The 27,883-nt window shown below is 37.8% G+C and overlaps 1 protein-coding gene across 3 annotated transcripts in view; it reads right to left on the reverse strand.

Moving 5' to 3' along the window:
• PDZRN3 (PDZ domain containing ring finger 3) overlaps nucleotides 1–27,883 on the reverse strand; it is a 281,919-nt gene that overhangs the window by 19,742 nt on the left and 234,294 nt on the right. For all 3 annotated transcript variants that reach the window (XM_001364413.5, XM_056804434.1, XM_007500096.3), the window contains 2 exons: nucleotides 10,522–10,769; nucleotides 4,480–4,567 (listed from right to left, as the gene is read on the reverse strand). In XM_001364413.5, coding sequence (XP_001364450.1) covers nucleotides 4,480–4,567; nucleotides 10,522–10,769 — 336 coding nt within the window. The remainder of the gene's footprint in view (nucleotides 1–4,479; nucleotides 4,568–10,521; nucleotides 10,770–27,883) is intronic.

The following is a 27,883-nucleotide window of genomic DNA, read 5'->3' on the forward strand; positions in this document are numbered from 1 at the left end:
GCTGATCGAACACCAGATTTGGGAGTCAGGAAGACAGATGTTCAAATTCTGAATCAGACACTTACTATCTGGGTGACTCTGGGTAAATGGCATGACTTATTTCACCTTATTTTCCTCATCTGTAATATGGGGTAATAATCTTATCTACCGTCCAGGGATGTTATGAGACAATTCATCTTTGTAAAACAATTTGCCAAATATTATATATATATATAATATATATATAATATAAATGTTACTTATTATTGTTAGTGCTAGTGGGATGCTTTATCTTTTTATATATTTTATATATTACATAAATATATGTTTGTAAAATATATTTTATATATTTTTCCATAAAGGAGTACAACATTTTTGGCTTTACAGTAGGAATTCTTAACTTTTTGTGTGTCATGGATCCTTTTGGCATGCTGAAGAAATTGATGATTTTTCAGAATAATATTCTTTTTAAAAATCCTATTTTATTTTTACCCCTAATTTCATGCAAAATCAATTTTTAACATTTTTAAAAATTTTGAGTTCCAAATTCTCTCCTTCCTTCTTCCTTCTCCTCCTTGATATAGATTTTGCATATATAATCATATAAAACATTTTTCCATATTAGTCATTTTGGTGAAGAGATTGTAAACAAAAAAAAAGGAAGGAAGATACTGAAATGAGAATAATGTTCTTTTTAAAAGTCTGAGAAACATAGGCAGCTAGGTGAGTCAGGGAATAAAATGCTAGATAAGAAATCAGGAAGGACTGAGTCTAAATCTCAGCTATTTCCAAGCTGTATGACCCTAGAAAAGTCACTTACTTATTGCCTCAGTTTTTTCAAATGTAAAATGGGGATAAAAACAACACCTACCTTCTGGGATTGTTATGAGGATAAAATGATATTATATTTGTAAAGTCTGCTTTTAGCACCATATTTGGTACATAGTAGATGCTTAATAAATGTCGATTTCCTTCCTTCTGACAAATGAAACTTGTTTATATTGAAGTCCAATTAATAAAATATTTAAAAATGAATTCCAAGACACCCCATTAAGTACTAGTGCCTTGAGCACTTATCTTACTAATAATGAGACAGATTCCATGTTGCTTCCTTGAGGAAGATTGGCCATGTAGGCAAGCAGATGGTCTGGGTGCAAATAGACAGGTCTCAGGGTGTATATCTGGGATATATTTAGATTAAACAGCACAAATTTATTGAGTTCTCACCATGTTAGGAAGATGTCGGGGATATACATAAGAAAAAGATCTAGTCTTGTATCCTCAAAGGACTTAAAAATGGAGCTGGAGTGTAAGGAATATAGTCCCTTCTGGAGATATGTATGGTTTGATAGAAAGAGGAATTGGAGTCAGAAGAGACCAGGGTTCCAATATTCCCTTGGGCATTTGCTAGCTATGTATCAATGGAAAAAAGAATGTATTAAAGACTCACCATTTTCCCAAAGGCTGTCACTACGCACTGGGGATTTGAAGAGAAAAAGAGAATTTTCTACTTGCTTTCAAGAAACTCAGAAGACAAGTAGAAGAGACAACACTTAAAAGAAAAGATAATCCTCAGAGCCAATGGCAAGGTCCAGAAGGCTTAAGGATGCAATGAGGGCTGATGGCAAGGCCAAGGGGTCCTTGGGTAGCATCAATAGCCCAACTGACGATACCCTCAGATCTGAAAGGGCAGTGAGGAAGGGCAGTAAGTAAGGTCAGGGCATAGTCACTTAACTTCATTTAATTTAACTTTCCTCATCCATTATATTATATTACATTGTATTATATTATATTACACTGTATTATATTATGTTATATGTATAACATAACATAATTTTTTTCCTTATGAAATGTATATATATATAGATAGATATAGATAGATAGATAGATAGATATCTTGCAAGGTTTCTGTGAGGATCTGCAGAAATCACATAGACAGAGAACTTCACAACTATTAGAACCCTACATAAATGACTCAGGATTGTTATTGGGAGACAAACATTACTCAGTGTAAGGTAGGACGTGAAAGGTCCTCAATGAAGGGAATGAGCAACAACAATTCAGAATTCAGGTGAGGGTGAAACCGTGAGGTTACTCAAGGAGGGCTTCCCAGAAGAGGAGCTTGAGCTGGGAGCTTGACATCATGAGTCTCTCAACACACACCCAGATCTGGAAGAGTCAGCGCTTTGTGACTGGCTACCACTATTGGTGGACTGGGTCATGCCTGATATCCTTGAGGTCAATGGGAAGAGTCCTGCTCTTGGATTTTAATCTACTTAAGTCACTCCCTGAAACCTGGCCATGATTGGTGGGAATTTTTTTCCCTTATGAAAACCTAAGCTATTTCTTTTCTCTATTTGGATATTTTAAGTACTTTTAGGGCTATCAGCACACATTTGCAGAGGAAGGTCACCTAATGGACACGTAATATGATGATGGAGACTGATGAGCTCCTGGGAAACAAAAACGATAAAAAGAAAAGCCTGTCTTTGAGGACTGTTCCTTTCCCCCCTTGCTCCTCCCTTTAATTGCTGAAGGCAACATTTAGAGCAGGGGCTTAGTACCTGAATCTTTATGGATAATCAGTTGTAGATCCACCATTGGGTGAAATCTCAATACCTCCAAATAGTTGCAGAATGACTGGGATTTGATACTCTTCTACTTATGATCAAATGGTGTATTTTGGAATAAGGATATTGGTTTTCTTGGTATATCATCCTTAAAAATATTCCAATAAACAGGAATAAGGAAAAAATTTTGCCAATATGCTCTTCTGCCATCATAAGGTACTAAATACTTGTCTAGGGAAGAAGATGGTAAGGGCTAGGCAAAGAGGGTTAAGTAACTTGTCCACAGTCACACAGCTAGGAACTGTGTGAGGTAGGATTTGAATCCAGGATATCTCATCTCTAGTCCTGGCTCTCAATCCACTGGGCCACCTAGATGTCCCCATAGATGCATCATTAAAAAAAAAAAAAAGAATTATTGGAAACATACAGGTACTACATCTGACTTTCTTAGAAACACCAAGTAATACTCTTAGGTTTTTCTGTTTCTTTCTCTCTTCCCCACCCCTCTCTGTTTCCCAGTTGAGCAAGAATCCGTATTTTAATGCACCATTGCTGGCTTTAAGTAGACGATGGGTTTCTGTGAGAATCTTCTTTTTAATTTCAACTAAGATCAGTGATTAGCCTAGTTTGGACCATATTCGTTTTAGTTAAATTCAAGCATTTTATATAAACACTGAAGATTCATCAGATGTGTTTTCAGAGATCTACATTCATTGACCACCCTCCACTGCTCCTCTCCACTCTCCCGCACCAAATAAATGCAATGAGTGGTGGTGTTTTTAGCTAAAAATGTATTTCTCAGAAGACAATCCAAATGCAATTCTCTGAGAGAGCGTATGTCGGAATGCTGCTCCTTCCCATTTATCTCAGTCTCTTCCAAGACTGGAAAAAACATCTTCTATCTTTTTTAAGGGGTCAAGTGACTTGCCCAGGGTCACACAGCTAGCACATGTCTGAGGCAATATTTGAACTCAGGATCTCCTGTCTCTATCCAGAGAACAGTTGCTTCCAGCTATTCAGCTGTTTTCCAGAACTGATCACCTTTTGCTACCAAGTAGATCATCTCCTTCAAAAGTATTAATGCTGCAGCTCAGGTCACCTGATAACTGACTTTGAAATGGTACAAAATGTTAACCATCTCCAATGGGCTGACCTCTGAGTGGCACAGACATAATTAATCTGCTTTAATTTCTTAAAGAGCATCATTTTCTAAAATCAGTTTTTAAAGGTTTCCTTGTACTTGATGTTTATTAGAAAACCTAATTTTACTAAAACACAGACAGAAGACATTATGGGAATCATTCATGGCCCTTAAAATGGTGAGGGAATATTCAGAAAAAGCACTGGCTTGGCTTGAGTTTGCATCCCATTGTGATGGTTACTTATCACCTATGTTACCTTGGGCAACCACTGGGCTTCAGTTTCCTCATCTTTAAAATGAGATGCTTGGACCGGATGGTCTCTGATGTCCATTCTAGCTCTATGATATTTATTTTTTTCTAATTTTTAATTCTATAGGAAATCCTTATCTGTGACTACCAGATTCCTAACATCTATTCCTCAGGCATCTTCTAGACACCTATTTACGTAGATGTTGTCTATCTTATTAGAATGTAAGCTCCTTGAGGGAAGAAACTGTTTTTGCCTTTTCATTGCATTCCCAATATTTAGCATGGGGCTTGGATTAAAAAAAGAGCTTAAAAATGTTTGTTGCTTGACTAATGGATTTCTATAATAAACCACAAAATAAAATCTGACCTTTTGGAGTTCAAGCTTTTGTTTCTTTTTTTTTCTTTTCTTTTAGGGAGGAAAAATAGTATAGGTTGTACAACCCAGGTAATTTTTTCCTTTAAATAAATGGTCCATGAGTGAATACTAGACATTTTGTGTTTTCACTTAAAGGATGAGAAAAGATATTCATTGGCCATACCTCCAGCTCTAGCTCATCTCTGTCCATCTCCTGATGGATGCTTCCCATGTAGTCATTCGGATCATAGTATTCATGAGCGGATGAATGCCTAAGAAGATGAAACAAGATTTAGACGGCTGTTTCAAGCATCATTTTCATTAATCCTTTCCATGGGTCATGGCAAATACATGGTAGGGCACCGTGATAACTTCTTTACAAATGGAGATTTGAGGGTTGTTTTTTCCTCTTCCTTTTTGGGGCACCAGTCTGTATATTGTTCTTGGATGTTTGATGGAAAAGGAAGCGCTTTCCATCATGGAATCTTGTCCCATTTGGGGGGCATCGGGTTGCTTAGTAATTAGGAGGCTATACTTGGGCTTCCTGGAAGATATATTTTAGAGGAGGAAGGGCTATAAAACAGGAGAGTGGTCACAGCATGGCCCAAGGCAGTTGGGCTGCTGAAGCCGAGAGCTTTTCTCCTTTCTCAGGTTCAGTGCATTTCTCTGAGCTACACACTGTGAGTATAGCTGCCATTAAAACCCAGCTAGGGTATTAGGGGAAAAGCAGCCTCTTTTTAGTGAAGGAAATTTGGACCTTCAGATCATGGATTTAGGGGTGGGAGAGACCTTGAAAGTCATTAGGATGAAGTCAAATAACTTGTCTAAAGTCACATAGGAAGTTGGGGCAGAGCCAGGAGATAAAGCCAAGGGCCCCTGGACCATACATGCATAGAGCGACTTGTGAAACCCATCCATGAAGCTGGTAACACTACCAAGTGAGTTCTGAAGAGTCAAGGCCATGGCTTCAGAGAGCTCAACACCTGTTCATCTGTTCTGGAAAAGGTGCCTTAACCTCTCCCACCTCCAGCTGGCATGCCATTCTTTCTCAATTTGCTCAGGCCTCCCCAGATAGGAGGGCACCTGTTTTCAGAATCATGCCAAGGCATGGGGGAGGCTGGCAATGTGGGCACAGGCTCCCAGAAGGGCTGCTCCCATTATACTGCCTTTGCAGTCTCGCTGGCTGAGGACCTAGATCTTTAGTACTCCCAGGTTAACGAAGTAATCAATCGGCTCTCATCTGCCTCCCAGCCACTTACACGGGAAACAACAGGCCAGAAGTGAATAGCAATTTAAACAAGCAAGGGCTTTCAATTTTCTGGTCCTATTGGGCAAATCTACTCCTTGCACTTAGGGGGCTTTTAGCAGGGACACTGGTGCATGGCTGGTCCCTGCTGTCCAGACATCGTCTTAATGGCCTCCATTAAACCCTCAAATGGTAATGGACATGATGTATTGACTTTTGACCTTACAACTGAGAACCTGGATCATTCTGACCTCAGAGACTGTTCAGATAGTTCTAAATCATCCCCTGGGGGTAGGGGCTGGGGGCCAGACTCATGGAATGGTAACTTTTCTTGGGAGGAAAGAAAGGATTCACTCCCAAGGATCCTGTCACTGTCAGCTCAACAGCTGAGTGCCTAAGGACACTTCTCATCGATAATGGGAGCAAGAACATGCACCAAGATGATATCAAAAGCTCATCCTGGCTCCCCAAACAAGGTTTACAGCATGCCTCTCCATTTCAGATGACTGAGGAGTTTCCGCAGGCTTCAAGGGGTAGGAAACTTGGCAATATGGCAGCAGAGGCCATATTGCTCTGGAATTTTACTAAAGAATAACCTATCTCCTTTGTGCCTGGATTTACAAACACACTGGTCAATAAACTCACATGTGATTTTATTCTATACTGGGCCTTTGGGAGGCGGTGTCACACAGTGGATAGAAAGCTGGTCTCCTAATTAGGAAGACTCAGGTTCAAGTCCTGCCTCAGACACGGGATGACTAGGTGACAACACAATTGATTTAACCTCTGTTTTTGCCTTAGGCAACTATCTAAGATTATAATCTGCAGAGTGGATGTGCTCTGAAAGAGAGCTTCAGCTGGAGTTTGTCTCTCCTACTAATCTCTCTCAAAATTAATTAATTAAGCCCTTAGTTTCCATTTCACAATCACTACTATGCATTGGTTCTATGGCACAAAAACAACAAAGGCTAGGCAATGGGAGTCAAGTGACTTTGTCATATAGCTGAGATCAAATTTGAACCCAGGACCTCCTATCTTTAGGCCTGGCTCTCTATCCACTGAGCCTACTATGATTTACTTTTTAATATCATTTTTTAAAAAATAAAAAATTCAAATTCTCTCCCACCTCCCCCTTTTCCACCCACCGAGAAGGCAAGAAATATATTAATTATACATGTGAAAAACACCTTTCTATATTAGTTAAGTTGCAAAATAAAATAAAACAGAAAAGCAAGAAATATAAAGAAAGTGGGGGTAGGGAAGTCTACTTCAATCTTCATTCAGAGTTTATTAGTTCTCTCTCCGGCAATAGAATGCATTTTTCCTTATGGGTCCCCCAGAATTCTCTTGGAACACTGTCTTGAACAGAGCAGCTAAATTTACTGCTGTTACTGTGTACAATTTTTTCCTGGTTCTACTCACTTCATTTTGTATCAGTTCATGAATATCTTTCCAGGTTTTTCTGAAAGAATCCTGCTTGTCATTGCACAGTAGTATTCCATCACAATCAAATATGACAATTGTTTAGCCACTCCCCGATTGATGAGCATTCCCTCAATTTCCAGTTCTTTGCCACCACAAAAAGAGCTGCTATAAATATTTTTGTGCATATAGGTCCTTTTCATTTTTCCTTTGATTTCTTTGGGATATAGACCTAATAGTAGTGCTGCTAGTAGTGCAAAGTGTACACAGTTTCACTTACCTTTAGGCATAGTTCCATATTGCTCTCCAAAATGGTTAGACTAGCTCACTATCCTGCCAACAGTGCACTGATGTCCTGCTTTCCATCTTCCCTCTAGCATTTTTTGTTTTTCTTTTCTGTCATGTTAGCTAATCTGATAGGTATGAGGTGGCACCTCAGAATTGTTTTAATTTGCATTTTTCTAATCAATAATGATTCAGAGCATTTTCCCCATGGGATTATTTATAGCTTTCATTGGAGAGAGCTTTATTTTCTTCTTCTGAAAACTGCCTGTTCATATCCTTTGATCATTTATCAATTGGGGGATGACTTTTAGTTTTAGAAAATTTGCTTCTTTTCCTATATATTTGAGAAATTAGAATTTCTTTTATCTGAGAAATTTGCTAAAAAAATTACCCTCCATTTTCCTGCTTTCTAATTTTGACTTCATTGGTTTTGTTTGTGCAAAAAATCTTTTTAATTTCACATAATAAAAGTTATCCTTTTTACTACTTCTGGGAATCTATTTTTTGTTTGGTCATATCCAAGTATAAACTTTTCCAAAATTTCCCTTAATTTACTTATGATATTAACCAAAATCTTACTTTCTATCTTAGAATCAATACTGTATATTATTGATTCCAAGGCATGAGTGGTAAAAGCTAAGCAGCGATGGTTAAATGACTTGCCCAGGGTCACACAGCTTGGGAATGTGTGAGGACAAATTTGAACATAGGATCTGCCTCTAGGTCTGACTCTTAATTCACTGAAACACCCAACTGCCTCTATCATTCTTTTTATCTAAATTATGTACCCATTTTGACTTCAATTGGTATACAGTATGAGATGCTGATCTGTGCCTAGTTTCTAACAAATTGCTTTCAAGTTTTCCCAACAATTTTTGTTAAATGATGAGTCCTTGCTCCCAACACGTGGCTCTTTGGGTTTAATAAATACTTAAGATTACCATGGTTTTTTACTGCTGAGTATCGTGTTTCTAATCTATTCTGCTGATCCATCACACTACTTCGTAGTCAGGACCAGATCGTTTTGATGATTGCTACTTTGTAATGTAGTTTGAAACCTGCTATGCTACTTTCTTTCACATTTTTTTTATCAGCTCCCTTGATATTCTTGACCTTCTGTTGTTCCAGATGTATTTTGTCATGATTTTTTCTAGCTCTGTAAAATTATTCTTTGGTAGTTTGATTGGTTTGGTGCTGAATAAGCAAATTAACTTAGGTAGATTTTAAATTTTTATTATTTTGTCTTGGCCTAACTATGACCAACTAACACCTCTCCAATTGTCTAGATCTGTCTTTGTTTATATGAAAAGTGTTTTGTAATTGTGTTCTTATAGTCCCTGAGTATGCCTCAGCAAATAGACTCCCAAGTGTTTTATCATGTCTGTAGTTATTTTAAATGGAATCTCTCTATTTCTTCCTGTTGGGACCCTATTCATCTAAAAAAAAAGGTTAACTGTTTAGCAATTTATTCACTCTAATGAAATCCCTTAGATATTGGTAGGAGCTGGCAAGGCTAACTGATTTTTCTACTAGAAAAACTAAGATATAAAGAGACTATGGTAAGACTGTCTGTCCTTTTATCCAGCCATACCACTCCTAGGTTTATACCCCAAGGAGATAATAAGGAAAAAGACTTGTGCAAAAATATTCATAGCTGTGCTGTTTGTGGTGGCCAAAAATTGGAAAATGAGCGGCTGCCTATCGAATGGGAATGGCTGAACACATTGTGGTATCTGTTGGTGATGGAATACTATTGTGCCCAAGAAGGAATGATGAACATGTGAACTGGAACGACCTCCAGGAATTGATGCAGAGTGAAAGGAGCCGAATCAGGAGAACATTGTACACAGAGACTGATACACTGTGGCACAATCAAATGTAATGAACTTCTCTACTAGCAGCAATGCCATGATCCAGGAAAATTTGGAGGAATTTATGAGAAAGATGCTCTCCACATCCAGAGAAAGAACTGTGGGAGCAGAAACACAGAAGAAAAACAACTGCTTGATCACATGGGTTGATGGGGATATGATTGGGGATCTCAACCTTTCTAATTCTGTGACCCCGCCTTACAATTCCTCATGTTGCAGTGACCCCAAACCAAAAAATTATTTTGGTGGCTACTTCAAAACTGTAATTTTGCTATAGTTATGATTCAGAATGTAAATAACTGATATGCATTTGATATGCATTATGTATTCTCATTGCTACAAATTGAGAAGTTGAGAGCTGCTGCTCTAGATGCTCACCCTAGTGCAAATATCAATAATATGGAAATAGGTCTCGATCAATGACATGTGTAAAACCCAGTGGAACTGCACATCAACTACAGGAGAGGATTGGGGAGGGGAAGGGAAAAAAATGAATCTTGTAACCATGGAAAAATATTCTAAATTAATTAATTAAATAAAATTTTCCAAATTAAAAAAAAAGAGAGAGACACTGGTGTTGGTGTAGGTAAGATGGTTAGGGGGGGAAAGTATCAAAATTCCTCCTAGGAAACTTGGTAATTATTTTAGCCTAGTCAGTTTCCCCTAGGATTTTTGTAGTGGAAAGACTCAGGGAAACTGGGTTCAAATCCTGGCTCTGTCACATACTACCTATGTGACTTGTGGAAATATGTTTTCTCTTTTATAAAATGGTATCCTTAGACTAGATGGTTTTCAAGGTCCCTTCCAACTCTAAATCATGACCTTTGGCAGAAAGAAAGGGATGGACAGTATTTAGTATCTGACACCTTATGTAATAGAACATTATTTATTATAACACCATGGATTTGGGCTTTTAGAAAATGGGGCACAAATGGACCCAAGATGGATGCAAGCTGGAAATGAGGTCAAAAGAAAGCAAAACGTATCACCTCCAGGGTCTTTTTTATACTCTGTGTGCATATGTCATTAAATAAATAAAGATCGTTTTTCTGCGTTGTAACTACAAAATCCTCAAATTATCATTTGGAGTGATTAAATTTTATTCTGAAGTCTCTTTGACAACACTTGTAAGTAATTTTGCTCCTAGAATATAATGTGAGTAACTCCGCTTCAGGGTTATAATAAAGTAATTAATATGTGGGAACAGAACGGAACAGTTCAGAGCAGGCTACAATTTATTGCCTCTATAAACAATAAAGTTAAACAGAGGCAACTCAAAGGAGAATTACAAGAAGCATTAATTTTTTTTCCACATGGAAGGAAAAAATAAAGCTGTAATGATTTGATGATGTAATAAATACAACAAGTCACATTTTCAGTAATTTATGATTTCATTACTTACTCTTCAGGCAAGAGATATGGATCCAATACTGGTGGGGTGGGAGATGCCATCTTAGTCAGTGCCATGATATGCTCGAAGGTGATGTCAGTTTGGGTGCCCATGTCTACTAGCTGGGAGTCTAAGGAAGGAGTGAACATCTTTGTTCGAGGGGTTCGCCTTAAGACCTGGACAACAATGGGTTCTTTGGCTGTCTTGAACGCTTCCACAGCTTGATCATGGGTTGCTTTCGATAAGTCTTTTCCATTCACCTGTTAAAACAGTTAAGGAGACAACAGTTAGGTTTAAATCAATAATGAAATCCTTGTGGATGTCCTTTCTCATTCATTTTTTTCAAGTGTGATCACAATAAACCTATATATATATATATATATATATATATATATATATATATATAAATGTGGCTTATAATCTTGTCAGTTCCAGTTTTCTGCAGATCACTGACAATCGTCGCTTCTGAACTAGCAGAAATGGTGGAGTATTAGAGCAGTTTAACGTGGTCTTCTTACTGATCAGAAAAGACAGTTCCATGAGGGGCAGAGGGAAGCAGGTACTCATCAGTGTTTTCAAGAACACTGGAGGCTATCCAGTTCAGCCTTCATTTTGTAGCTGAACAAGTAGAGGTCTAAGGGTCCAAAGGTAGGCAGTTGGATAGGAAGGATTTGAACCCACTTTTAGTGCTCTTTCTACTGACCCATGTTGATGTTAAGTGACAAGGGAATTAATAAGCAAGGGAAAAAATATGAATATATACCCTGCCTTAGAATAAAGCAATACCCCCGTACTCTACCCATAGTAACTTCATTTTCATAAGTTTGACTCTTTTTCTCTCCTACCCCTCATATCTAGTTACCAAATCTTATTAACTCTACTTGTACAACAGCGCTTCCATCCATCTCCTTTTTTCTATCCACATGGCCACTGGCTCTAGTTCAGATCCTCATCAGTTCTCACTTGACTTAATGCGGCACTCTCCTAATTGACCTCCCTCTGTCAAGTCTTTCCCCACCTCACCCCATGCTACCAACAGCTGCCAAATTGACAGTGTAATATACTAGGGAAAGGGGAAAAGTTTCCAGATTTCTCTCTCTTACAACAGGCAGAGCCAAGATGGCGGCTTAGTAGCAGTGAAAGCTGAAACTGCTCTGCGAATCCTTCCCTAAACCACCAATTGATACTCCTACACCAAAAGTCCTTACTAGGTTCCCTATGGTCTGCAAGATCCATCATGAAGTCCTCTGTTTGATATTTAAAGCCCTCACAGTCTGGCTCTAATTGGTTATTCCCTTTCATATCATCTTTATTTCGATCAAACTAGATAAAGTATTATAAAAATTATAAAAGATTATTTAGTTCCCATTTCCATGCCTTTGCACAGGCTGTTCCTCATGCCTACAATGAATTCTCCTCTCGTTTTGCTTTTCATAACCCTTTGCTTCCTTCAATGCTAAAGCTCAAGTGCCATTGAAAACCAATTATCTGGGGAGTCAATGGATTGAGAGCCAGGTCTGGAGACAGGGAGTCCTGGGTGCAAATCTAAACTCAGACACTGTCTAGCTGTGTGGGTTAGTCACTTAACCCTGACTGCTTTGCCCTTATTGTTCTGCCTTTGAACCAATACATGGTGTTGGTTTTTTAAGATGGAAGATGAGGGTTTATTAAGAAAAAAGGGAAAAGAGGAAAACAATTACCTTTAATTTACCTTTCCATATTGGTTTTTATTTTCTTATGTTTGTACAAAATATATAGAAAGAGAACAACAAGGAAACGGGGGATAGTGGCAGCAAGGTACTAGCAAGAGATGTGGGGAAAATTCTATATGGAACTAAGTTTCATTGCCCCCCATTAAATCCAAGATCATTCTGTTATAAGGGCCTGGATAAACCAACTACAGACCTTATAGATGGAGCAGAAGGCAATCTCCTCGAGGGCAGGGGGTCTTTTTCATTTCTGTCTGTGCACAATGCCTATTTGGCACATAGTGGGTACTTAATAAATGCCTGCTGGTTTAGGCATAAAATAGTTTGCAAATATAATATTGAAATATCTTCTGAGAAATAGTGTTCTGGTTTTTGGCAACAAAACTGGGAAGAGGTGATGAAGTGATCATACACCATACAACCAGTTCTGGCCATGAATTTCTTTAGCTTCTTTAATTCTCTTGGATGAACAACATGTTCCATAAGAGTCATTTAACACAGACAGATATTTGTTTTAAGCAAGGACGTCTTGGGCTTAAATCAAGCCTGACTCAAGATTGCTTATAATTTATCTGCTCATTCTTCATATTAGTGCATTTGGTGGATGCTATCTGGCACATGCTTTATTTATATTAAGTTTTCTTTACTTAAAAAGGCTTGCAAGTTGTTTGAGCTGTCCATGTGAGTAAGACACAGAGAGCTTCCTTCTGTTTCTACTTGTCCAAGCAGAACATGGACATTGATTCTTGCAACTGTTTTTTGTACTTTTAAATACATCAACTCGGAGCCTACTGGGACAATGAGAACTCTGAATTGGCAACTTTGCACGAAGCCTTGTAAATAACAGTTGGGTTGAAGAATTGATGATGGGATCTTTCCCCTTAATGAAGCCTTAACTAAATTACAACAGCAGAGTAAGTATTAATGATTTGGATTCAATCCATTTAAGTAATTTACTTTCACTGGTGGATGGCTTTGGGCAAAAGGGGCTGTGGGCCACAAATTGCTGAATGTACCAGTAAATAAGCCTAGGGCTCAACCTTGGAAATTTGTCCATCCAGAGCCACAGGAGACATAACTGTTTTAATATGGCGATTTTCACAAATTTGCCACCTTGAGCCACAGAGAAAATGAATCTTGAGGAGCCCCCAGGAATGTGACTACAGGTACTTCATACTTTCTCTGTCCAGAGGCCCAGAGCTGTGGAATATGGAGGGATGAGGGGAAGATATACAGAGCAGTTTTGGTGGTGGTGGGATTGGTTTGTTTGCACTATAATACAATAGAAAGAATAATGGGTAGCCAGAGGATCTGGGTTCAAATCCTGTTGTTGCCTTGTATTATTGCAGTGACCTTAATTCTAACTTCATGAACATTGTTTTCTCCATTTGTAAACTGAAGGGCTTGGACTAGCTGGATTCTAAAGTCCCTTCCAGCTATGAATCTCTGATCCTATAATCCTGGGACCTATGAGGCAGCTAGGATAGTGCAGGGGATGTATCATAGGCCCTGGAGCCAGGGGCAGCAAGGTGGCTCAATGGATTGAGAGCCAGTTCCAGAGATGGAAGGGCCTGAATTAAAGTCTGATCACAGACACCTACTAGCTTAGCTTTGTGACCCTGGGTAAGAGATTTAACCTATTTTTGTCTCAATTTCCCCATCTGTAAAATGGGGATAATAATAATAGCTCCTACCTTTCAGTGTTGTGAGGTTCAAATGAGATAATAATTGTAAAGGGCTTAGCACAGTGCCTGGCACATAATAGGTGCTATATAAACATTATTTTTAAAAAATCCTTATGTTTCATCTGAGAATCAATATTGTGTATTGGTTCCAAGGCAGAGGAGCAGTAAAGAATAGGCACTAGGGATTAATTGACTGTCCAGGGTCACACATCTAGGAAGGGTCTCAGGCTAGATTTGAATCCAGGATCTCCTGTCTCTAGATCTGGCTCTCTATCTACTGACCCACCAAGCTGTCCCCAACATTAATTATTATTATTATTTTGCAAAGGACCCGAGGAAATAATAGAGGGGATAGACTTTGGGAATTAGCAACAGGGTGGAACATGAGAGACCAAAAGGGGATGGGAGACTGGAGAAAGATAAGGCAAAGTGGGAAATGAGTGGGAGCTGGACACTAACTAGGGTGAGAAGACAGCAATGTCAGGGAATTCCTGAGGGACCAATGATACCCCTCAGCATAATCTGGTTTTCCCTCCCTTTTGCATTCATTTGATAATTTAGAGCAAATCAATGACATATTTAATACAAGTACCATTTTGTTCAAGTGAGGTTTTGAGTCCAGAAACTGCTGTACAACTAGGGATATTGTATGAGCATAAATCCATCAGCCTGGTTGACTTTCATTATCCGTACTAAAATATTTACTGGCCACCCTTTGACGTTTCACATAGCAGAAAAGCCCATCACGAAAACAGTTTCTCTCCTTTCATCATCTAAATTCATCAGAGTTAATCTTTCAGTTTACTGAAGGGTCCTTTTGGGAAAAAACCTCCCTCTTCCTCCATTCTCTCTTTTAAACTCACCCTACGTTCATTCATTATCCATTCTCATAGAAGAGTTTTGTTACTACCTTGCTCAATGTTTATATACATATACGTATATTGGTATTAATAATAAAAATGTAAAGATAAATTGAAAAATACCTTATATTATTGTATATATATATTATTACATAGGCATGTATATATTTAATATATATAAATGTACACAACAGAAATTGAGTTTGTTCTACAAGTCTCTTTAATGTTTTTGGGCATCAAAATATTTGTTTGTTGATATGTATTTTCACAAGAAGAAAATTTTAATGAAAAAATTATTTGTCAAAACTTAGACACTCAGAATCTTCCTACAACCATACAAAAGGGAAGCTAATGAAATTAACCACCAAATATTCATTAAACATCTGCTATGTTTCAAATACTGGGATCCCTCTCATAGTGCATACTCTCTAATGGAATCAGAGAACCTGGGTTGGAATCCTTGCCTCCAACTCTTACTAGCTTAATAACCATAGTCAATGCTTGGCCTTTTTTAGCCTCAGTGGCCTTAGCTGTAAAATGGTAATAATAATATATTTCTCTAGTACGTCAACAAACACATTAAATGCCTACTATGTGCTAGGTACTAACCACCTTATAGGGGGCTGTGAATACAGTTCTCTGTAATCTCGAAAACACTACCCAAATGTGGGCTGTTCTCATTGTTATTTTTTTAATTGTTATACTCATTTTTTTCTTATACATAACCACAGTTCTCAAATAATTGTAGTATATTAGGAACAATGGATCGGCCTTTCGTCTGGGAAAAAAGTATTGGGTTTGGGTCCTGTTCCTTACATTTATTGGCTTAAATGTGACCTTAGTAAAATTTCTTAACCACTTACCAATGAGTCTCAGTTCCCAGACATGGGAAATTAATAACTGTCATGCCTGCTTTACTGGGGCTTTGTGATAAACAAATGAACATTTAGTAAAGTATCTTGCCAACTTTAATGTGCTACATAAATGCCATCTATTCTTATTTAAAAACAGTCCTCTTTTCATATCATATCTCCTTCATACTTATGATTTCCCTCTTACAAGTAAAATTCATGCCTTAGAATACTCAATCGATGTATGATAAAATTGACTGAACAAGTTCTCATCTATCATGCCAATGTCTGATCCATCTACCTAATCGGATTAACAAAACACTGATTTGTCAAAGTCCTATTTTGATTAGCAGTGTTCCTTTGATCAAGCCATTTTCTATATTAAATTGAGCCCAGCTGCTGCTTTCCTGAGTTACAGCTTGAAAACCCATGTTAGAACCATTCAGTATGAGTTTAAACAGTACAGCAAAAGATACGCATGAAAGACCTGGCAGAAGAAATCTAAGCCTGAGAGTATTTCATGATGGCACACAGCACCATCATGAAGATTTGGCAAACCATTCAACTATTCTTTGAGCCATTTGATTATGAGAAACAAGTAAGATCCCTTTAAATCACTTTTGCTTTTCTGTATTTTCCCATGGCACTGAGACAAGACAGAAAGGTAGAACCACCCTATGGAAGACTTAGAGGAAAAACATTGAGTAAATTCTGAGCCTTTCTTTATGTTGTGGGATGACACACACCACGCACACAAACCATGGTAATGCCATCCATCAACCGTATGGACCAATCCAGGGGAAATATGGTACAGGATTTTAATTACAATGCTAAATGCAATTCGTTTTGGTTCAATTTCTAAGTTCCTACAATATTCTAGCACTGACAAAAAAGGAAACAATATCTCTTTTTAAGAATGTTTCTAGGGGATGGCACAGAATTAAATAATGTTTTGCTAGAAGGAACTAAGTGTCTCATTTAAGAAAATTATATCACCTCATTTTTACATTGCCATCTCCAAAAAGAGTTTCTCCATGCTCTACCCCCAAAAGCCATTTCTCATTAAAAAAAAAAAAGAATAAAAGGAGGGTATTTCAAGAAAACTAACACATCAATTGGGCCTGACATAGTGTAATGCTTCTTTGGTTCTGAAGATCAAAAAGTAACCCATTTCTATACCCCTTGTTTAAAATATGCAAAGTGCTATGAGATCCACTTAATTTCTTAGTGAGAGACATCAAATAGGAGTCATGCCTCAAAGGAGGCAGGACAAATGATGAGGAATAGTATTTAATGATGACTTTGGAATTAGAGAGACCTGTGTTCCAATCTTGCCTCATGTGCTTAGTAGATGTGTGACCCCTGGACAAGCTACTTATTCCTTCTCTTTGCTTCAGACTCCTCATTTGTAAAATGGAGAAATCAGGCTCAGTGGTCTTCAATATCCTTTCTGCCCCTAAATCTATAAAACAAAGATGCCTTTGTGTATTTTGAGGGATGGTTCTGGTATTCAAGGCACAGATCTTCTTGGTGGTGTTAAGGTAGGGTGATCTTTGAACCATGCTGTAGTTCTTTGAATACCAATAAAAATATATTTTTAGCTTTAAATCTTAAGGATAACAGGATCCTGTAGTTCTTACCATAAACCGTCAGAAAGGCTTTAAGAACCTTGGCTTCTGTTACCCAAGCATCTGAGATATATCATATTCTCTTAAAACATTCATGCACAAACACACACACACACACAAATAAAAGGTAGGAAGGTGAGGGGAGTTTGGAGCCATACACATCCATCTACACAGTCAAATTTGTTTTGAATTATCATGCACTCATAATACTTATTACACTGTCAGCTTGGAATCACATAACTGAGAGCCTCCAAGAGGCGATGGCTCCAGTTCGTGTGTTCAGCCACCCGAACACGACAACCTTTATGCTTTGTCTTAGCACCCCATCTGCATTCCACAAGGCAGTTATGATGCTTGCAATTATAGAAAAAATGCAAGGCGAGTCAAGTTTGGCCTGGTCAAATTAAATATCATTAACTCGCCCAATTGAGCAGATTGCTTTGAAATAGTTTACACAGCTCTAAGTCCAAGGAAATGGAATGCTTTAGAGAGAAAAATGCTGATTGCAAAACTAATTTTATTTTTATTTTTATTAGAAGTTAAATGTACAAGTTATTCACCTAAGGCCCCCTGATTTTTTTTTTTCAGAGTTAGGTGCAATTATAGGGAAGAGACAATCACTTCATTCCAAAGGAAGTTCCATTGTTTCTAATAAAACATAACAGCAACAGACCTTAAAGGGCTCTTTTTATGGGAAGGTCCTCCCAGGCAAATTAATGCTAGCAGAGATAAACAATCATGCTGTTGAAGCAAAATGATCCTCTCCTCCAAGGTTAGAATTAATCCTGAATAATACACCTAATTTTACTTTTTATGAGGAGTTTACATCATTGTTAAAGCAATGATGACAACAACAAAACACTTCTATTGGTTCTAGGTGGGCTGCTGTATATTGTTGGGAAAATTCTATTCTTACCTGTCATAGGAACCCATCCTAGTCCTGGCTGATGATGGCATCTCTGGACCTGATTAATTTCAGACTTCCTCCTGGCAGTTGGGAAGCCATTGGAGGCAACATCAAATTCTAGTAATATCAGCTTTGCTTAACAGATGGTGGGAGGGAATCTATGACTGCCAGCACCTTACAAAGAGATCATGCTAGACATCGTCTTTCTCATAGCTCGCAGCAGGAGGGTTTCATCTGACTTCTGCTTAGATCAGGGGGTCATACCACTTTCTGAATCATGGATCTCTGCCTGTCAGATGACATTTATAGACTCCATCTTGGAATAATGTTTTTAAATGTAAAGGAAAAAAAATATCGGCTCATGAAGAAAACCAACGACACCAAAAAAGTTATCAAAATATTTTTTAAAGTTCATAGACGCTAGGTTGAAAATCCTCAGAGATGGTCTGATTCCTTTAATGGGATATAGACACTAGAATGTGTTTGTACCATTATATTCTCCTCCTTCTTCTCCTCTTCCTCTCTCTCTGTCTCTGTCTCTTCTCCTTTTCCTCCTCCTCCTTCCCATCTCCCTCCTTACATTCCTCTTTTAGAATCAATGCTATGTATTGGCTCCAAGGCAGAAGAGTGGTAAGGGATAGGCAAAGAGAATTAGGTGGTCAGCCCAGGGTCACATACCTAGGGAGTGTCTGAGACTGGATTTGAAACTAGGACTTCCTATCTTTAAGCCTGACCTTCAATCCATTTAACCACCTAGCTAACCCAGATCATTTTTCTCAAGGAATTCTTACTTCTTTTTACTGCTACTGTCATTCAAATTTGAAAAGCTTGGCTAGAAAAAAATAAACTCACATGTGATCAATTCCTGTTCCAATGTCCCCTGGGGGTAGTTTCTTCTGAGAGATTAGCTACAATTCTTAAGATTTACATAATTGCAACCTCAGTGTCCATCTAATCCAAAGTGTCCAAGAGAAGTCATGTTTTTTTACAATGCACACCAAATAAGGGAACTTCCAGTCTTTGCTTGGAGGTCCACAAAAAGGGGAATTCACCATCTACTATGGCAGTCAGGCATCCTTCTTTAAGTTGGTTGTTACTGGGAAGAATATCCCTGATATCAGGCCTAAATTTGCCTCTTTTGAAACTGCCATCATTATTTCTATTCCTGATCTTTGAGGCCAAACAGGATAAGTGTTTTCCCCATCTTCCATCTGATGCTTTTTTAGATACTTTCATGAGTTTTCATATACCCCTTCTCTAACTCTAGCTATAAAACAAGACTTAAATCAAAACCACCATTCTTAGAAAAGGACACATTAATCAATTACCCTATTGATCATTACTCTCCCTAAATTTCTTGTCCAGACCTTCCTTCCTGGCCACCACTCCTCTCTATGTCCTATATTTCTCTATTACATGAAACTCTTTACCTGGAGTCTGAAAACTTGTAAGTTTTTTTGAGGGGACAATTTTACTTCAATTTAATTGTTTTTTCTTTGTAATTCCCATGTATTTTATTTTGTTCATTTTGAGGCATCCTTAGGTCCATGACACATACACAAAAATTAAGAATCCTTTTGTATAACCACTTACACAATGATCTGTTTTTATTGTTTTGTAATATAAGTTATCTGAGAACAGGGATAGTCTTGCCCAAATGTTTATGTTCTTATTCTCTGTCTCTGTCTCTGTCTGTCTCTGTCTGTCTGTCTGTCTGCCTGTCTCTCTCTCTCTCTCTTTCTCTCTCCCCTCTTCCCTTTGATCTGCTCTCATTCTCTCTCTCCTTTCTCACCCTATCTCTTTCTTCTTCCCCTCTTTCTGCTCTCATTCTTTCTCTCTGTCTCTTTCTCTCTTCTCCTCCCCATTCCCCCAATCTTTTCTTCTTCAGGTCATACATGTTTTAATTCTTTCAGCTTTACTTGTCACCGTTCTGGTTGCCACCCTATCTAGTATCTAGATTATTAATGTCTTCAAAATGACAGAGATGTTAGGATATTTCCAATGAGGAAATATGGACATATGTTCTTTGTGAGCATGGAAGAAAGTGTTTATTTGGATGACAACTTTTAATTATGATATCAGAATCACTTTTCTATCTAGTGTACAAGCCAATCTAAACCTAAAGTGCTCATCTCATTTAAAATTCAGCTACTATAAATCTTGCTCTTGGCTACAAACCAACTTTTATAGTTTTGGTTAATTAAATAGAGGGGCACTAATTTCATTTTTTAAAAAATATCACACCTATGTTTTCAAACTAATTAATGCTTAGATTCCACTGGAAGCAATATAAGATGATAAACTACACACAGAAAAGGGAAAGGGTTGAGGGCCTGATTTAGGTCAGAAATAAAACCCTTTTTCCATTTAAGAAAGCCCTGTTGGCCTTAATTCATTTCAAATTCACAGTTTGCTCCAGGAATGGAGGATAGGGGAAGGATAATTTATCTAAAATTTAGACATTGTGCACAGTGAGCTCAACCCCTAAGCCTTAATGAATGAAATAATTTACAAATTACATAGGTCTAGACATTTCCATGAGAAAAGTGCAAGCCAAGTGATGCTGGTACTCTAACATCTAATCCTCACCCCCTAATTATTAGATGCTTAATTTTAAATGATACATTTGATCTCTAAGTGTAGGTCAATGATTTTGATATGGGGAAATTTCAGAATGATTTTTGTAGATGTTGACTTCCTAAATTTTGTGATATTGCAGCTGAGTTGTTTGGAATGAATTGGTCAAAGTCATTCAATTCAATTCAATAATGGAAAGAGAGCTAGAATTGCTGTCAGAAGACATAGGCTCAAAACCTAGCCTTGCCTCTTGCTACCTTTGTGACCCTGAACAAATTACTTAATTACAATGGGGCTTGAATTCCTCATTGATCAAATGACAAGATCAGATGATCTAAGGTTCCTTCCAGATTCAAAATCTATGATCCTAATTGAGCAAACACTTGCAATATGTCTTGAGGGTGATTCAAAGACAAAAATGAAATAGTCATTGGCTTTGAGTAGATTACAGTTCTTCTGGGAGGATACAACTCATAGACACAATATACATAACATAATGAAGGCAAGGGAAGATGCTGGGCAGAAATCTAGACTAAGGGGTGTAGGAAAATCTGGGAATGAGTCCTAAGAACTTTAGTGGTCAGGCAGAGCTAGAAGAGGAGGCACTTGAAGGAAAATGAGGAATCTGAAAGGCAGAAATGGTAAGGAAGCACATTCAAGGCACTAGGGAGAGAAGATGATTTCTCAGAAAAAATCCTAGACAGAAGACTGATAGGCAGCGAGGGCAAAGAAACAATATTTTAATGTGGGTTGGGATGCTACGTTACCGATCTCTCAAAGCTCTACTCATGGTATAAACTATGGGATTAAACAGTAAATTTCTATACATGGTATAGTGGAGAAATGTCAAAATGGTTCAAGAGGGAAGGGAGAGGAAGAAGATTTCCTCTTAGCACTCCCAGATTAGCCTTTGGCAAATATTGAGAAATACTGTTTGCTTTTGGAATTCTTACCATGCCTTTGCTTCCCTCATAGAGGTTTAATTCCTTCTCCTTTCCCATGACAGGTTGCCATACCCCTCTTCTTAAAGGCTGACCATATTCTGAAATGAATGAAAGCCCCCTTCCTAAATAAAATTTTTATTCCTGCAGAATAAGAGATGCCAGCTGGTATTTGAGGAGAAGTCAATTGATTGAACTTATTCATACTAATGTGTGAGTGACTGATTCTCTCTTAAGTCTCACCGAGGGAGATTTTTTTTTTAAAGAGAGGATATATATTAATATGTATTTCTAATGGTCAGAATATCAGATTTCATAATATGAAACTGATGTATGTAGGAGCAAATCATCATCTGTGGTCAGAGGGTAACCATCAATGTCTGTCCTGGGATTTAACTCCCTAATGAACCCATTCTTCTTCATAACTCCTTCCATTCTTCTATTTTGGAATCTGTTAGTTCCAAGTTTTTTCACAATGGTTTTTATGGCTGAAATGGCCTTTCAGAAACCACACAGATAACATTATGTGGGTTGCTTGAAAATTGGGGTCTACATTCCATTTTGAAAGACCAGCTGGATAACTTGGTTGCTAAGGAGTTCTTCCTCATATCTTACCTAAATTTTCATGTTTGAACTCATTTACTCTAATTTTGTGGGGAATGGAGCCTCAAGACATCTGGAAACCATCCTTTAAACAGTCTACATTGCTTAGGTCTTTTAGAAACAGATGTAAAAATACATGGATAAACATGATGTTAGAAAAAAGCATTGTCTAATCCCACTGAGCCTGTGCTTAAAACACTTTGCACCTTACATAATAATCCTACCACAAGCCTGCCAAGCAAGGCCATTGAGATCTTGTAGGTTGGTTGCCTGTGTTCCTTGGGAAAACTTTGACTTGGACTCAAGTTCTCTTAAATCCTTTCTAAATGTGCTTGTGTTGTTTAAAAAAATACAGTTTGTTCCTTGGAGAGAAACTTCCTTTCACTGCAATTTTTCAGTCCGTCTGGAGGCTTTCATGGTGTCAAACTGAGGACTCCAGGGAGAATATGTACTGGGAGGAATTGACAAAATATATGGCACCAAATCCAATTTCCACCACCTCTGACAAATGGTACTTACCAGGTTCCCACAGAAATATAGCAAAGGGAGGCACCAATATTCCAGGATGTTGAAAATTACTTTGTGAATGTTTATACATAAAATTAACCAAAAAACCTCTTATGTAAAAAACCCTTATGTAATTATGTTAAGGATGAAAAACAGTGCTGAGCACTTGGATTCAAGGGCAACAATGACTGCCAATTTTCTTCTAGTTCTTCTTAGAGGCCAAAGTGGTTTTTACGACATTTGGATCTTAATATCCTCTGCGGTAGGGATTAGTGGACACAGCCCAAAGCATGTAATCTTGAATATCCCTTTCCCACCTGCATGCTTTTCAAAGGGTAATGAGACATCAAGACACCATTTTAGGCTGCACAGAAAAGGAGGGGAAAAAAGGTAGAGGGACAACGTATTTGACAAGCTCCCACCATCCAAGAACCAATGATTTCCATATTCTTCCCAATGGACTGGGCAAAAAGTCAGCAAAGTTTTCAATAACATAATTATGACCACTGTCTATTTGAATGCTTCACAGATACCAAGCATGGATGAGCTCATTGCATGTTAGAATAAACACAAGTTAAGAAGGAAATAGTTTTTCTTTCCTGATTATGGCTTTTTCAAAGGGGCTCAGATTTCTTTAAGGGCAGGTATTACCATGCTCATTTTACAAATGGAAAATGATCAGAAGAGAGGTCTTGTTGTATATTAATATTGGCATACAGGTTGGACCACAGCCAAGATGTCCAAATTCTCCTAGTGGGTGCCCTCTTTCCAGGATGCAGAATATATTGTGATCATTGCATCAATGTGTATACAGGGTATCCCCAAAATCTTTGTGCCATTTTTAGCTTATAATATAATAGTCCTAAGCTATAATAGACTAAAATGGCACCAAGACTTTGGGGAGCCCTGTATTATGGTCTCTAATCATAATCTCTGTCCTCTACAAATTAATAAATTTAGAGCAGTAAGTCTGACCCTCTGATTTTACAGATAAATAAACCAAGGCTCAGAGAGGTTATGATGACATAAATTTAGAGTTGGAAGGGACCTTAGAACTTTAGAAGTCATTGACTTGAGATTTTCCAGGTGCCAAGTAGCAGGGCAGGGATTTGAAAATGGGATCCTCTTACTCGAAATTGAATATATTTTCTATGACACTATACTGTATCTTTCCAATATATTGTCTTTCCTTCTGGTTCACTCTTCCCAATCCTATACCTCATTCTTCCTATGAATTTCAAAACCTCTATTCCTACCTTTTCTCTTGGTTTACTAATTCTGTTTTGTCCTTATTTTCCATCCTTCAAAACCCTTACCCTATATAGTAAACCAATTCAAATATGGATTATTGTCTTTCACCATTGAATCTCTTTTCCACTTCATATCCTTCTACCCTGAGTTATCCTTACCACAAGCCTTATCCTGTTTCTACTCATCGGTTTCTAAATGCTTTTAGATGAAATAGGTTTCCACCACAAAATTCACATTTTCCCATTTCAATTAGGTTCTCAGTGCTCAATGGCAATCCTTTTATTCTTCCATGATTAACTCTATCATACTCCTCTATGGTTTGTACACCAAACATCCTCCTTTCTATCTTTTCCTCAAGCACTTTACACTGGGCAGTGCCCTCAACATCAGAACACATGGTCTCATTTCTTGTCTACTAAGAAAACTGAGGCCATCCATCGTGAAATTTCTCATCAGTATGGTACAGTGGATGGGGAGCTGTATTTGGTACTTCTGTTTACTATCTACTGGATCTTGTGCAAATTGCTTGATCTCTTAGATTTTGATTGCTTTATCATTAAGCAAGAGAGTCAGATTAGACTTCTTTTACCTATGAAATCATAATTTCCTTGTCAGCATACATCAAAGTCTTCCTATATCATCTTTCTCCTCTTTTGTTCTAGTACTAAAGGATAGAGTCAACTTCCTTGGCAAAGTTAAACCTTCTGCCTTCTACTGCCCCCCTCTTCTTCCATCTTCTCAGGAAGTTTGTCTTATCAATCATTCCCTCTCTTTCTCATCTTGAATCTCTTGACCTTCTATTCAAAAATAAGTTTAGGGGGGCAGCTGGGTGGCTCAGTGGATTGAGAGCCAAGCCTAGAGACGGGAGGTCCTAGGTTCAAATCTGGCATCAGACATTTCCCAGCTGTGTGACCCTGGACAAGTCACTTGACCCTCATTGCCTAGCCCTTACCACTCTTCTGCCTTGGCTCCAAGATGCAAGGTAAGGGTTTATTAAAAAAATAAGTTCAGGTCTTACCCTTTTGAAAACAATGTTCATTCAACTCTTCCATCCCGTCAAGCTATACTCCATATTTCTCTTGTTTTTCATGAATGCCTAGAATTTTCTCTCTTTACTTATTTCCTATATGCTTGATTGTTTCTTAAAACTTCTGAAATATGGTCCTTACCTACTCTGTTACCCAATTCTTTCTCTAGATTACCAACAATTTCTTTATTGCTAACCTTACACCTTTTATCAGACCTAATCTTTGACTTCTCTGTACTTGCTGACACCGTTGACCAGTCTATCTTCCCAATTATCCTACCCATCTTGGTTTCTATGACTCTGATTTTTCCTTCTGTCTTAATACTCAGTCTCGTTAGCTGGATCATTATCCATCTTCCACCACTTGAATGTGGGAGTTCTGAAGCTCTCCCCTGGGACCTCTAGGTTCCTCATCTGTAAAATGGGGAACTTCATTTTGGTGATGCTTTCAGCTCTAAATTGTTTCCCTGTATATTTAAGCATCTCTTACAAAGGACTAAAACATTTAAATTAAACTAAACTAGTCATCTACTATTGAAGTTAGTCCATGCCAGCATAAAATGAAAACTACTAGTGTATATATATATATATATATATATATATATATTCAAGACATTTGGTTCAGGATTTCAAGTGCCATTTTGTTGGCACTCTCTTAACTCCCTTCATCAATGCAGACCCCCAAACCTCTCTAATGTAATGATTTCTGATGGCTATCATGGCCAAAAAATTGTAAGATAAGAAATCTGAAACATTGTTTTAAACTAAAGTAGGTGACATTTCTGTTCATATAAAAGACCCTAGGGTTCAGGCAGCCCAACTTTTCATTTTAGAGATGAAGAGTCTGAGGCCAGAAGGAATAAAAAAATTGACTTAGCATCAAAAAGAAAATAAGAATGTGAGTTGGGATCTGAATGGAAATTTGCCAAGTGAAAATCTGGTGGTTTGCTAGGTTATGGCAGCTAGATGGATGGATGATCCAGCCTGGAGTCAGGGAGACCCGAGTTCAAATCCAGTCTTAGAACAAGTCATTTAACCCTATTTGCCTCAGTTTCTTCATCTATAAAATAGAGGTAATAATAGCACCTACCTCCCAGGGTGATCATGAGGATTAAATGAAGTAACAATTGTACAATGCTAAGCACAGTATCTGGCACATAATAATGTTAGTTATTAATATTGTTATTGTTAACATATACAATGCATATTGTGGCAAACCTTTTATTATCAAAGTATGGAATTATGGGCTCCAAAATTTCTTCTTTTAATGTTTCTTTATTATTTTACTGTTCTGTGAGGTTTACTGTGCTTGAAAAGACAAATATAATATGTCCAAGAGCAAAGGAGTGGTTAGAATTTTTTTAATAACCATCCCAACCCAATGTCTGATGAAAAATGTTTTATTAACATAATCCTCCCTTGTGCCAACTTTATATAGGTCTCATAAATATCCTGCATGTGCCCAAATTTGTTAGATGTCTTGCTCAAAGAATACAGGGCTGTTTGGAATGTAAATTTCAGTTCCCAATTCTCTATTCATTAGGAAAAGAAAAATATGAGAAGATTTTTACATAAATAAAATTATTGCCAAGTGGAATTAAAAATATGTACTTGAAAATCACAAGATCTTTTATGTTCTACATACTATTAGCATTTCTTAAAAGTTCAAAGCCTAGGATGGGGTACTACCAAAATAAAGAGCTGTAGAGACACGCCAGACATATTCGCAGTTACACATCCAAATAAACTGAATGTTTATTAAGTACCTACTGTGTGCCAGTGACAGTGTTAAGGACTGTGAATACAGAGCCAAAAAGGAAACATCCTCATCTTCAGGGGAGCCAGGAGGTAGGAAGGTCTGAGATCAAATCCAGCATCAGACATTTACAAGCTGTATGATCCTGGACAAATAATCTAATCTTTGCCTGCCTCCATTTCCTCAATTGTAAAATGGGGATAACAATAGTAGCTACCTCCCAGGGTTTCAGTGAGAATAAGATGAGAGAGTGTATCTATAAAGCATTTTGCAAACTTTTAAATGATAAATGGATATCTAGAATAGGTGGTAGGTAGGTAGAAAGTACCTGGCACATAGCAGGTCCTTAATAATGTTTATTCCTTTCCCTTATTGAAAGGAAATAATATGTGCATGGGAAATTAAATCTAAAATATACCCAAAATAATTATGGGGAGAGAGGAGGAATCCCCTCCATCAGCTGGGAAGTTAAGAGAGAGCCTCAGGGAAGAGATGGTACTTGAATTGAGCTTTGCCAGAAGCTAAGGATTCTGAGGGGTGGGAGTGAAGATGGAATAAATTCCAGGTTTGGGGATAAACTGCAAATGTTCTAAGATGATAGATTGTTATGAACAAGGAACAGCAATTAGGTCTGGCTGGCTCTAAAGCAGAGAGTATGAAGGGAAGTCATGAAAAATATGCCTGAAAAGGTAGGCTGGAACCAGACAAATGACAAAGACATTTAAGTGACAAAAAACCCCACAAAGTTTGTATTTTCTCCTTGATGTGACACGTAACTGCTCATGTTTTTTGAGCAGGGAAATGACACAGTTAGATTTGTGCTTTAGGAACAGTACTTTGGCAGTTGAGTTGGAAGATGGGGAATTTGATTCAGTAGGTTGAAATATCTCCTTAAAGGCTCTCTTCCAACCAGATGTCTACTCTTCACAAAGCAAAATTACATAAGATGCCTTGAAAGATATGACTGGGATAACCTTTGTTCACCATCTCTTGATTACTAATATCAAATCAGGCACAAAACAGGGAGATTTGAGCTTGCCAGGAAATTCAGTGGAGGGTTTAAATGGCAAAA

This window comes from Monodelphis domestica, chromosome 7 (assembly GCF_027887165.1).
Source record: "Monodelphis domestica isolate mMonDom1 chromosome 7, mMonDom1.pri, whole genome shotgun sequence".
Classification (NCBI taxonomy): Eukaryota; Metazoa; Chordata; class Mammalia; order Didelphimorphia; family Didelphidae; genus Monodelphis; species Monodelphis domestica.